Raw genomic sequence first — 13,912 nt, 5'->3', positions numbered from 1 at the left:
CATGACCTTTAATCCTTGCAACTTGGAAGAATCATCATAAAAGGAAACCTCATTTTTTTTACATAGTGCATAGTCTTCTCTTACCCTTACATTTCACCCAAACCAACGGCCTATGGCTACAGAGACCACAGCCAGTTGATTTAAAAATATCACTTTTAACAAAAAGGCTTTTTTATGCTCATAGCCATAGTACTAGGAATCTAATTAAATACCTTCAGTCTTGCACTTTCCTCTTTTCTCTTTTTGGCTTCCCAGAGTTCCTTCTGATACTCCTGTGCAAGGTTGTCATCTATTAAAGTTAAAACTGCATTTGGGTTTCTTAGCGTTATGATGGTTTGCTCTGCTATTCCTTTTTCAATAGCTTCATTAATGGCTATAACTGCAGCGTGCACTGACAAGAGAAAAAAAGATTTTTATCAGGAAAGACAACATGGACAGCTGTAATGACACCACATAATGTAAGCAGTTTGCTTTCTTTTAATTTACTTTTCTTTTACTTTCTTCTCCGGCTTCCAGTAACAAGGGCAAAAGAAGAGACCCTAGACACTTCCCAGAGAGCCCCTCTGACGACCTCTCCACCTGCCCATCTATCTTGGGTCCTGTCTCCTAAGCATCTACCGTGTAATCTGTATTAATTTACTCAACCTGCATTGAAAGCTTCAAATGAACCAAACACTATGTCAACCACTAGGGGTTTGAAGGGTCACATGGACACGTTTAAAGTACCAGGTTGTTTCCAAATGGTATCTGTAATTTAACTTGCAACGCTAAAAGACAACTGTAGCAATGTACTCAACCGAAGAAAGCAAAGGGCCAGGACAGGACATAGAAAACCAAGAAATATTTTGGAGCATAAAGATATTTCTAAAACGTTTTAATTCAAACTGCTAAGTAGATGTTTAAAGACTAAATCAATCCCATGGTTATATTTTCATGTGCTCAACTTAACCATCTACAATACATACAATAAAAACTTCAAAAGGGGGCTGAAGGTATTTTCTAAACATTCTATTTCTTGTAACCAAAATCAACGAATAAAGTATAGGTGAATCCCAGGTCAACAGCAAGTTCTGATTTCAGGAGACTCACAAGCAGCTTCATCCACTGACAGCTCATTAGCCAGAATACCACCTATTTTGCTGAAAGATGGCATTTGTATTCCGTATTTGTCCAGCTCCTTTCTCATATTACTAATTTCCTCCTCTGGAAAAAACCAACAACAAACAATATCAAGATGGAGGTAGGAATGAGTCTATTCATGTCAAGAAATGTCTTCACCCCCCAGGCCTCTCTCCCCAAAATGCAAGGCTTATTTTTCTAAATAAAGAAAATCAAAAACACCACGCCATTATTTAAAAACAAAAAGAAAGGAAAAAAAAAATGTCTTTATCAAGAAGGCGGGACATTTCCGAACAAGAACCTTAGGAAGGAGTCAACCTCGGTTTCACGTTGCACAAATGTGGGGCAAAGGAAAACTGGTCAAAGACAAACAAGATAATAACGTTTTCTCCTCTGATCACGATAGAAGAAAATGGGATTCGATGATGTCAAAAGGAAAAAAAAGTATAGATTCATTTTCTTAGTAAACAACCATGTAAAAATCGTAAAGGTAAAGAAGAGTACCTGTGAAGTCGACTTTGCCCAACAAATCCTGGATTTGGGGGGCTATCCCTAGTTTGAACAGGTATAAACTGGAAGACAGAACATAAAATTATGAGAAACTTCATTGTATAAATCTTAGAATTATAAATTACTTCAATCTTTAAAAAAAATTTTTTAATGTTTATTTTTGAGAGAGAAAGAGAAACAGCATGAGCAGGGAGGGGCAGAGAGAGAGAGAAGGAGAATCTGAAAGAGAGAATCTGAAAAGCAGGCTCCAGGGTCCCAGCTGTCAGCACAGAGACCGATGCGAGGCTCGAACTCATGAACCAGGAGATCATGACCTGAGCTGAAGTTGGATGCTTAACCAACTGAGCCACCCAGGCACCCCCAAAGTTACTTCAATCTTAAGGGCTTCTTTAGTTGAGAAAGACCTAAGAGATGATCTCATCTAATTCATTCATTTTATAGATGGAGCAACTGAGGTAACATAGTCCTTGGTCGACAGGGACTATAACCGTAGTCTAAGTCCTGAAGTCCCATGGCATTTCTGTAGGATCAACTAACTCTCTAGCATCCATTTGTAGGGAGAATAAGAAACATGACTGATATAAAATTGTAGGTAATAAACCCAAACATTTCCTTGGATATTCCTTGTAGGATTCTTATTTTTTTTAAAGTACAGCTCAAATTTTAATTTCCTTCTCAATATTCCTTTAAGTAACATTTGAGGAAATAGTTGTTTTACATTTTCTGAAACAAATACAGTAGCAAGACTATTAGCAGCTGGGGAGATGTTAATGACAAACCACGATATGGGCATACTACTAAGTGGAACATGGAGAATAAACTTTCTGTGTGCATATGTATGTGTGTATTTCAAACCCCTTAAGTAAGGATGGCACCCACTAACCTACCCATAATTTGACAAAAGTTGCTGAGGGCTAGCATCTAAATTTTGCCAAACATGAAAATATATGGTTATGTGGCTTTTTCCACTTAATCACTGAGTCACAGTTTCTGTTCCATATTGATTCTAACCTCCTCAGCCCCAAAGATTAATCCTATCAGTCAACTAAAAAAAAAAAAATCTGTATTCACTTTATTATCAGTTATGATAGGTTTGTAATTTATGAGATTTTTAACTAGAAGTTAGAACTTACACAATAACATAAGAGAAAATGAATTGAAAATGATTTCATTGGCTTGCAATATTTCAAGATTATCACATCAGATGCTGATGTGAGATATACCTGAGATTATAAAATACATAAAACTTCACTAAAGAAGTTCAAGATTAAGCCTTTTTAAATGGTATTAAGACAAACTCTTAAAGTGAATGAATACTCAATTTAAGGAGTATGCATTTCAATCTTCTTTGGTCCTTTCTTTTTTTTCTTTCTTTTCAATGTTTATTTTTGTGAAAGAGCACACGTACGCATGCACAAGTGAGGGAGTGGCAGAGACAGGCGGGCAGAGGATCCAAAGCGGGCTCCGCACTGACAGCAGCAAGTCCGATGTGGGGCTCGAACTCAGGAACCATGAGATCATGACCTAAGCCAAAGTTGGATGCTCAACTGATTGAGCCACCCAGGTATCCTCTTTGGTCATTTCTGTACAAAACGATCTTTTGAAAAAATAACACACAGTCCACATTAAAAATTAGTGATTCATGTTAAAAAAAATTATACAGAAAAGCATCATCCGAAGTTAAACACTAAATATTTTGGCATAAACACTTTTAATGCTATTTCTGGAAATATCTACCCATAAACTCACATAGTATTCATTATATGAATATACTGTATTTTACCTGTCCAACTGCTGACCATTTAGATGCTAATTATTCACCATTACAAATAATGTTGCAGGAGGGGTGCCTGTGTGGCTCAGTCGGTTAAGCGTCTGACTTTGGCTCAGGTCATGATCTTGCGGTTTGTGGGTTTGAGGCCCGCATCGGGCTCTTTGCTGACAGCTCAGACCCTGGAGCCTGCTTCAGATTCTGTATCTCCCTCTCTCTCTGCTCCTCCCCGGCTCACACTGTCTCTCTCAAAAATAAAATAAAAACATTAAAAAACTTGGGGTGGCTGGGTGGCTCAGTCGTTTAAGCGTCTGACTTCAGCTCAGGTCATGATCTTGCAGTCTGTGAGTTCAAGCCCTGTGTTGGGCTCTGTGCTGACAGCTCAGAGCCTGGAGCCTGCTTCGGATTCTGTGTCTCCCTCTCTCTCTGCCCCTCCCCTGCTCATGCTCTGTCTCTGTTTCTCAGTAATAAAATAAACGTTAAAAAATTTTAAACAAACAAACAAAAACATTAAAAAACTTGGGGCGCCTGGGTGGCTCAGTCGTTTAAGTGTCTGACTTGGGCTCAGGTCATGATCTGACAGTTCGTGGGTTTGAGCTCCACTTCAGGCTCTGTGCTGAATGCTTGCTCAGAGCCTGGAGCCTGCCTCGGATTCTGGGTCTCCTCTCTGCCCCTCCTCCGCTCATACTCTGCCTCATTCTGTCTCTCAAAAATAAATAAGTGTAAATTAAAAAAATTTAAAAAACATTTAAAAACTTAAAACCCCAAATAATGCTACAGGAAACCTACCTATATACAGATACATATTTGTGTATGTATCTTATTTGTTACAATAAATCCCTAAAAACAAAACTGCCACCTTGAAAGACACACAATCAAAGCTTTCAAAACTTTCAATACATATTGTCGAATTGTGTTCTAAAAAAGAGATGATACTCATTCTTTGTGAGTAAAGGTTAACAAAACACCATTCCCTCCGTGAAAGAATCTGACTTCTTTCATGGTGTTTTTTTTTTTTTTTAATTTAAATCCAAGTTAGTTAACATACGGTGTAATAATGATTTCAGGAATAGAATTTAGGGATTCATCACTTACACAGCACTCATCCCAACAAGTGCCCTCCTTAATGCCCATCACCCACTTAGCCCATCCCTGCACCCCAAACCCCTCTAGCAACCCTCAGTTTGTTGTCTATATTTAAGAGTCTCTTACGGTTTTTCTCCCTGTTTTTATCTTATTTTTCCTTTCCTTCCTCTATTTGCATGTGTTTTGTGTCTTAAAACCCATATGAGTGAAATCATATGATATTTGTCTTTCTCTGACAGACTTATTTCACTTATTATAATACCCTCCAGTTCCATCCATGTTGCAAATGGCAAGATTTTCTTTTTGATCATGGAGTAATATTCCATTATTTACATACATGTCATTATACACACACACACACACACACACACACACACACACACACACACACCCATATCTTCTTTATCCATTCATCAGTTGATGGACACTTGGGCTCTTTTCATAATTTGGCTATTGTTGATAGTGCTGCTATAAACCATGGGGAGCATGTGCCCCTTTCAATCGGCATTTTTCTATCTTTGGATAAATACCTAGTAGTGCAATTTCTGGGTCACAGGGTAGTTCTATTCTTTTTTTTTTTTTTTAATTTTTTTTCCCAACGTTTATTTATTTTTGGGACAGAGAGAGACAGAGCATGAACGGGGGAGGGGCAGAGAGAGAGGGAGACACAGAATCGGAAACAGGCTCCAGGCTCTGAGCCATCAGCCCAGAGCCTGACGCGGGGCTCGAACTCACGGACCGCGAGATCATGACCTGGTTGAAGTCGGACGCTTAACCGACTGCGCCACCCAGGCGCCCCAGGGTAGTTCTATTCTTAATTTTTTTTGAGGAACCTGTTTGTTTTCCAGAGTGGCTGCACCAGTTTGCATTCCTACCAGCAATGCAAAAGGGTCCCCCTTTCTCTGCATCCTTGGCACCATCTATTGTTTCCTGACAGGAATCTAACTTTTAACTTTCTAGCTCTGTTCCCCTAGGAACCTGATAAGCATATTAATAAGCATAATTGCTGAGGACAAAACACCTCATTCATAAACTGCATCTTGACTTGAAGGAATTATATTAAATTTATTTTTATTGTTTTATTTTAGAGAAAGAGCATGAGTGGGGGGAGGGACAGAGGGAGAGATAGAATCCAAAGCAAGCTCCATGCTCATGAGCCCCCAACGTGGGGCTCAATGCCATGACCCTGGGACCATTGGACCTGAGCAGGAATCAAGAGTAGGATGCTCAACACACTGAGCCATCAGGTGCCCCTTACTTGAAGGAATATGTTTAGGTGTTCCTGAGTTTGGGGACTGCTAACTTGCATACTCCTTGTAGGGAACTGGGAAGCCCACTGGAAGGTGTTAGACACTGGCTCCTGGGGCTAAGGTCCTATGCCAAGAAGGCTCCTGCACCCACCAAGGGAAGTCTCACTCCTCAGCACCTAAGCTGTTACCTAGCCTACAAAAGACAACAGCTTGCAGATGGCTCTGTGGTTAACTGTGTGGAGTGTCACGACGTCTCCCACTGAAGAGCAAACACTTGTTGTGCCAGCAGACTGGTTTTCGGGCTTCTCTATCCTTCTGAGCAACTGGGGCCAGATGTGGCTTATAGCAGTTAAGAGAATGGACACTGAGCTGAACCTAAGAACCCAATGATGACTGGGACCTTACTCCACCACCTATCCAAGAGAATGCCATTTTCTTGCTTTGCTTATCACCACAGAATACTATCCATGAAAACCTAGCAAATCTGAGAGCCAAAAAATGTTAAGTCTGCATTCTCTTTTGTTAGTTGTTGAGGGTAAACATTTTTCCAAACACATATGGTTCCATGGCCCTTTTTTCCCAGGAATGCCCATTAATGAAATTTTGAATTTTAAGTGTTTTTTTTTTTTTTGGGAGAGTTTACCTTTCTTTGATACCCACTTTCCCTCAAAACCAGTATCAAAGAAAAAAGAACAAATGACATTTTAAACATGGTAACTAATTTTACTACAGACTTCCAATATGATATTTGTATCCACAGGTGGAAAACATATTAGACTCTGAACATTCTTCAAATTAAAATAGGAATTATGTATTCATAATTCAAAGCTAGAAAGACAGGATACATCCCTTAATTTAAATTCAAGGTCTTTAGAGATTATCAGGGATAAAAAACTATTTACACAGCCTCTACAGACTTCATTACCGAAGGCTCACGCCAAACAAGTCATTAGAATTAAAATTAGTCGGCTGACATTTTCAAAACCGTAATATTTTATGAACCACTTCTCAACTCATTATTACATGGGACAACGATTCCTGTTAGAACGAAGACCATATCATGCAGAACAAATGAAATGTCACCGTCTTCAACTGTTCCTCTGTAAAAGGTACTACAAAATGAAACAGAATTGGGACACCAATTTGACAATACATTATATTTTTTAAAAAATTTTCAAAAAAAACCACAAAAAAAATAAACAGAACTAAACAGATAGGAATGGAAAAGCTTCAAAAAATTTAAGGAAAATAAAATCAAGCCACACATTAAGAAACGATAAAAAAAAACAAACATTGTATCTCTTCAGTTAGTACCTAATTTGCATTTTCCTCTTCTCTTTTTACAACTCAATTTAAAAATATACATGACCTAATTTACAAAAAACTATAAAAATAATTTAGTACGAGAAAATGAAAATGTGACGGTAAACTTTAAGTAGGAGACACACATAAAATGTCTTCTAAGAACCCATTTTATATCTGTAATTAAGTGTTTAAGGTTTTTTTTTTTTTTAAGATTTTATTTTTAAGTAATCTCCACACCCAACGTGGTGCTAGAACTCACAACTCCAAGACCAAGAGTTGCACGATTCACTGAATGAGCCAGCCAGGTGTTCCTGTTAAGTGTTGTTTTTTAAGGCATAATACTTGTATAAATACTCTGCTAAAGTTTGAATATACCTCAAAGTTAACATTCTTTTTTTTTTTTAATTTTCTTAAGTTTATTTATTTATTTTGAGAGAGAGAGAGAGATAGCACAAGTGGGGGAGGGGCAGAGGGAGGGAGACAGAAAATCCCAAGCAGACTCCGTGCTGTCAGCTTGGAGCCTGATGTGGAGCTCGAACTCACGAAACCGTGAGATCATGACCTGAGCCAAAACCAAGAGTCGGACACTTAACCAACGGAGCCACCCAGGAGCCCCAAAGTTAACATTCTTAATCAAAAACTAAGCTAATGAATATCTATTATCCTTGATATATTTGCACTTCCATTTCCCCACGTATGCAATGTTGGGATCATCTAGAATTTTATTTTATTATTATTTTAAAAATATAATTTATTGTCAAGTTAGCTAACATGGAGCGTATACAGTGTGCTCTCAGTTTCAGGGGTAGATTCCCATGATTCGTCGCTTACGTACAACACCCAGTGCTCATCCCAACAAGTGGATCATCTAAAATTTTAGATCCATCCTTTCATTTTCAAGTTACATAGCAAAAATTTAGGCAACTATATATTTTATTAGTTTTTCTAATTTCATCTGTATCCAATTTTCCTCTTTCTTAATTTTACCTTTGTTTTTGTTCTACTTAAGCATAAGTGTTCAGTAAGTATATGTTAAGTAGGTAAGGTGAATAAATTATAAATAGCACATGGTTTATTATTTTCATTTTCTCCTTGGGTGTCGCTTCTTCTTGTTCAATCTAATACCACTTTCAGAGTGTTGGTTTCCCTCAAAGGTCTGGCATTTCCTGATTTGGGGCTCATCTAGGGGCTTGAGACTCACTTTCTGCCATTGTTGACCACAGGATCCCCTGACAGGAGCCAGCCTTAGGGAGACTGCGTGGGAACACAGGGCTGACACCACAAGGGTGCCCCATGTCCTGCCTTCTTACATCGGGGCTCCCTGTGCTTTCATGGGGTCATTAGCTATCTTAGGGGCTTTCTTGGGGTCATTAGCTATCTTGGGGACTGGCATGCTACACTGCCATCAGCATCTGCACTTACCGCTGCCAGGAAGGATCAAGAGACTCAGTGGGTCCACATTCAACAACACTGATTTTGGAGCTCTCTTTTTCCTGCTTCCTTGGAGCAAGCCCCAGGAGAGCTCCTGGCTCTGCTGCATCCTGTGATTTTTGAGCTGGGTTCTTCTGTCTTGTTTCTCAGTCAATCCAGTCCTGTCTTTCTGGTCAGTGGATGGCATTCTTTCTTATTGCAAGTAATTTTTTTTTAAATTTTTTTTAACGTTTATTTATTTTTGAGACAGAGAGAGACAGAGCATGAACAGGGGAGGGACAGAGAGAGAGGGAGACACAGAATCTGAAACAGGCTCCAGGCTTTGAGCTGTCAGCAGAGCCCGATGTGGGGCTCGAACTCACAAACCATGAGATCATGACCTGAGCCGAAGCCAGACGCTTAACCGACCAAGCCACCCAGGCGCCCCAGTAATTTTTTTTTTAATTACTACTTTAGTAATTTCATGTCAGTTTTGGAAAGGGACGAGGAGAGTTGTGCTCAGTCAGTGACCTTGACACAACTGTTTTCACATTATTTCCTTCGTCTATCCATTCATTTAATCACTATGCATGGAATATCTACCATGTAAAAAATATTTTCTCTACCACACTCTTCCTAAAATAAAGGTGTTTAAGCTTCCACAAAATACAGGTTTGTTGATGAGGCGCCTGGGTGGCTCAGTCGGTTGAGCATCCGACTTTAGTTCAGTTCATGATCTCACAGTTTGTGGGTTCGAGCCCTGCGTCAGGCTCTGTGCTGACAGCTCAGAGCCTGGATCCTGCTTCAGATTCTGTGTCTCCTTCTCTATCTGACCCTCCCCTACTCATGCTGTCTCTCAAATGTTAAAAAAATTTTTAAAAAAAAATACAGGTTTGTTGGTAATAGAAACTGTCACTATTATACTAAACAAAAGTTCTAATTTTCCCCGTGGGACTGAAGAAATTAGGCGACTTATTTCAATGATACTTTCTACTTCTCCATTATACGCTGTAATACTTAATACAAACCTCAAATAAGCAAACTTATTGCTTACTGCTTAAGTTTAACTAAAACTTACCACAAGGTGGTGCTAAGAAGTTACCTTCTGAATCAAAGAATCTTCACTTTCAAAGTTATTTCAAATAACAGATTTTCTCAAATTAGTATGGATCAGTTAGAAATCTCATTTGCATATAGTACATACATTCGCCAGAAATGTCTAAATGTTAATGCATTTTTTTTAACTTGGCTTCAATTTTCAACAATTATTGCTTCCAATGTTGAACTTTAAATTATTAGCTCTTAAAAAAATGCTACTTGTCACGGTGTATGGGAGACTGATAATGAATTTCTGCGTGGGAGGCGCTTCTAAGAGGATTACTCAAAAGGGCAGTTTATTCTGTACTTATCCACTATTCCCGTGCTGAAAAGAACCTACAAGAGCAGCCCTCTCCTTCCCAAGCATTTAAATTCAAATGAGACCCTTCATTACCTGAAGCATATAGGAAATACAGAGTCTTGATCTTGAAGCAATAATTAAAAAAACCCGCCTGTCCAACATAAAAAAAAAAAACAACAAGACACCAATTTCTTGGAGTTCTTCAACACAGCTTTTTAAGCACCTTTCATGCCTAACAGTCAACACAAAGGGCTAAGAGGGTTCCAAAGGAAGCCAAGGAATTAATATCACCAAAGCTTTGCTTCCCCCAGATACGAAAGCACGTGGTATGAAATAAGGAGTCTCTTATCACACCAAAGGGAAAGCACACTTGTGTTGCTTAGAGAGGCAAGTTTCAGACAGGTTGTCCCGAGGTAGGTAAAGCACCACTGGTCCATGTGCTCCCATTTGTATTAATAATATCCGTTCAAGCACAGGAAGCAATAAAGTAAAAACAAAAAAAAAATCTATCAGGGTTTATCCTACTACTTTCAATATATACGTTAAAAGGTGCCATAGCAACGAACTGCACACTCAGAAGGCAGGGACTGAATTTGTTTCAGCTTTTCTGGATCAAATCGTCGGCAGCTCACTTTATGCTGTAGGATGTGAGATGAATGGCTGTCAGTCCAAGTGTCAGGCTGACCACGAAGACCACGGGACTGGAATCCTAAGACCCGGATCGCGGTCACAAGACTGGCGCCACCTAGATGTGTGGCTCTGAGCAAGTCACCTAACCCATGCTTTCGGCCCCCTCATCTGTGAAAGAAGCATCGGGACTAAAATAACTTCTCAAGGTCTTTCCAGTTCTGAGGTTCCTAGATTTCTCATTTTAAAACTTCTTCAAATTAACAGCTTAGAGGCCTGTGCTTACATTCAAGTTGGATGCTGTTGTTAGAATTTTCTTAGGAGTGTGGAAATACCTGACTCCCTTCTGCTACGACTGAGCCAGTAACAGCCCAGGATCTGGTGTCACACAGTCTGGCTTTGAATTCCAACTCTGCCATATACTAGCTGTGTGACCTCAGGCTCTCTGTACCTCCAATGACTTGGTTATAAAATGGGATTATTAACAGCCTGTACCACACAGGTGTGCTGTGAGGATTAAGTGAGGCTGCACCTGTTAAAAAGTACTTTGAATAGTGCCAGGCATCAGTCGGTTAAGCATCCAACTTTAGCTCAGGTCATGTTTGTGAGTTCAAGCCCCCGTGTCGGGCTCTGTGCTGACAGCTCAGAGCCTGGAGTCTGCTTCGGATTCTGTGTCTCCCCATCTCTGTGCCCCTCCCCTGCTCACACTCAATCTCTGTCTCTCAAACTGGATAAATGTTAAAAAAATTTTTTTTAAAGTGCCGGGCATAAAATTATTTGTTTTATTATCACTATGATCCTTGTTAAATAAGTGTGTCCTTTATTAACAAATGAATAATAAGCAACCTAATAACAACACATTAATAACTCATCACATCAGTTTCCCCATTTTCTTTTTTTTTTTTCAACGTTTTATTTATTTTTTTTGGGACAGAGAGAAACAGAGCATGAACGGGGGAGGGGCAGAGAGAGAGGGAGACACAGAGTCGGAAACAGGCTCCAGGCTCCGAGCCATCAGCCCAGAGCCTGACGCGGGGCTTGAACTCCCGGACCTCGAGATCGTGACCTGGCTGAAGTCGGACGCTTAACCGACTGCGCCACCCAGGCGCCCCAAGTTTCCCCATTTTCAACACTAAGAATCTTTTACTATTTTTCCCTCACTGGCTCCATGTTTGAAATCATTTTTTTTCTACAGAACCCAATTATTTTCCCATCTTTGTCACATACATCACTGCCAGTACCCTGTCAAAATCCAGTGTTCTAATATTCAATTAAAAATAAAAAAGATCCTGAGGCAGCCTTACCATAGGGAAATCAGTTCAGTTAACCGAACTAAAAAGTTAAAAATATGTACGCCAGAGACGTAAATTTGGGATCAGTGGTGTTTATGTGCTGTGTTAGGTGACGGCATGATTGGCATGATTCACGGCCTCAAAGAGTTTAGAGTTTAGCAGGACAAAAAGGCAGAGCCATGATACTAATTCAGGATAGGAGGGGGAAAGTGTGGGGGGAGAATTCTGAACAAGAAGTGATCTGAAAGCTACGTGAGGTGTAACCGTCCTCATCTTCATCCCACATACTGCCATCTCCGCACATGCCTTCTGAGAACACAGAATTAGAGCCCGCCCTTTGGGTTAAGGAACAATTTCTAGGAAGCCTATTGATAAATGCAAGCATGTTGTCTGTCAGATACGCAATTGGTCTGGTATAAGCCATCAACTGTTTTTTTTTTTTAAAAGGTCAAGGGTCCTTCAGGTATAGAGTATAAGACAGGCAAAGTTCTACGTTAACCCCTGAGGACCAGACACAACATCAGCCTGGTAAGCAAGGCAGCCGCCGGGCTGTGGAAAGGCTGCAGAAGAGCCCTACTTCACTAAGCGCTCAGGACACTCGGGACAACTGCTTCATCAGAAGTGGGGTCGCCACAGCCATTCTCACAAATGTGTGCTGCTTTGGCATCATCACTGCATGTGAAAACATGACTGCTGGGACAGTCATGACATCATCACAGCAGGAGCATTAATCATGACATAGTGGGGAGGTGGGCAGATCTTTCTTTAGCTTATTGTTGTCAGGGTCTTAATGGCCCAGGAAACTTTATACAGTAAGAAAAGCAGAATCCAGAACCCTAATCTATCAAATGAGAAAAATCATTATGAACAGATGGCTTGCAAGGGATTCCTTGGAGGGTAGTTGATTTCAGGTCATAAAGGAGAAATAATCATGATAGCACTGGAACATCCTGTTGTAACCACAAAGCAAGGATATTTCCAAAAATATCAGGGGCAGGGCTACAAGGATAAAGGGGCTGGCCCCAAAGAGTTTCCACTGACCAAGGTGAAATCAGTCTGGTCCATCAAAATAGAACCTATAGGGGCGCCTGGGTGGCTCAGTCAGTTAAGCATCTGATGTCGGCTCAGGTCATGATCTTATGATTTGTGGGTTTGAGCACTGCGTTGGGCTTTGTGCTGACAGCATGAAGCCTGCTTGGGATTCCTTGTCTCTATGCTCCTCCCCCACTTGCATTCTCTCTCTCAAAATAAATAAATAAACTTAAAAAAAATTAAGATACTAACCTAGTTAAGTCTGTGAAAGGCCAGGAGTTCAAAACAACAATCAAAAAAGAATGGCACAAATTGTACGAAAGCAAATTGCAATACAAATTGATAAAGTAAGACATGCATAATTATGTGCATTGATTTCAGCAAGGTGGGAAGTGTTATTAAAATACAGGTGCTTTGTTTTTTTCTACATCTGTCTACAGGGTAGAGATATGTACTTGTTTTTACATTATTTACATTATACTTACACCGCAAGAAGAGAAACCAAGAACTCTAAGCCAGAGTGTGGTAGAAAACCAAGAAAGTGACCCACGACAAGAAATGACGGAAGAACACAGTTTGTGACAATAACAGTGAGTGAAAAGAGGGCCTGACAGTGACAGTCACACAATCGTTAAGCAGAGAGAAGATCCAGAAACATGATCTGAGATGATAAATTAGCCAAATGGCCCAAAGAACATTAGGTAGAGTCAACCCTTCATCTCATGGGTGAGAAACTTCTAGAATGCCCAACTAATTTCAAGAAAATGTTCCAAAGGCATACATAAGCTTCTAATAATGTTAACAGATCTGGCCAATACATCATTATGACAGGACAATGGGTTATGTAACATGGCCAAGTGAGACTTAGGTGGTAAATCATTTCTGGGTAAGGGGGGATGGGATAGTGGTGGGGACCAGATTGAAAATAAAAACCTACCTGAAAATGAAAAAAATTTCAGCTTGATACTGAAAATTTAAAAGGTCAGACTGATTTCACCAGTCAGGTTTATCCTGATGCCTGGTAGGCAGGGTCTGACTCACCTCGGGGGAAGAAGCCAATTGGTACCATGTGCTGCCCGACAAGTGACTGATCAAAATCATATCTGTAACC

The 13,912-nt window shown here is 40.0% G+C and overlaps 1 protein-coding gene across 3 annotated transcripts in view; it reads right to left on the bottom strand.

Moving 5' to 3' along the window:
* IQGAP2 (IQ motif containing GTPase activating protein 2) overlaps nt 1-13,912 on the bottom strand; it is a 296,761-nt gene that overhangs the window by 119,689 nt on the left and 163,160 nt on the right. For 2 of the 3 annotated variants that reach the window (XM_043592352.1, XM_043592373.1), the window contains exons 6-8: nt 1,624-1,691; nt 1,090-1,203; nt 213-391 (exon numbers count right to left, since the gene is read on the bottom strand). In XM_043592352.1, coding sequence (XP_043448287.1) covers nt 213-391; nt 1,090-1,203; nt 1,624-1,691 — 361 coding nt within the window. The remainder of the gene's footprint in view (nt 1-212; nt 392-1,089; nt 1,204-1,623; nt 1,692-13,912) is intronic. The other variant, XM_043592363.1, reaches the window with a different exon arrangement.

Source organism: Prionailurus bengalensis, chromosome A1 (assembly GCF_016509475.1).
Source record: "Prionailurus bengalensis isolate Pbe53 chromosome A1, Fcat_Pben_1.1_paternal_pri, whole genome shotgun sequence".
NCBI classification, from domain to species: Eukaryota; Metazoa; Chordata; class Mammalia; order Carnivora; family Felidae; genus Prionailurus; species Prionailurus bengalensis.
This window is presented reverse-complemented; position numbering and strand designations above follow the sequence as displayed.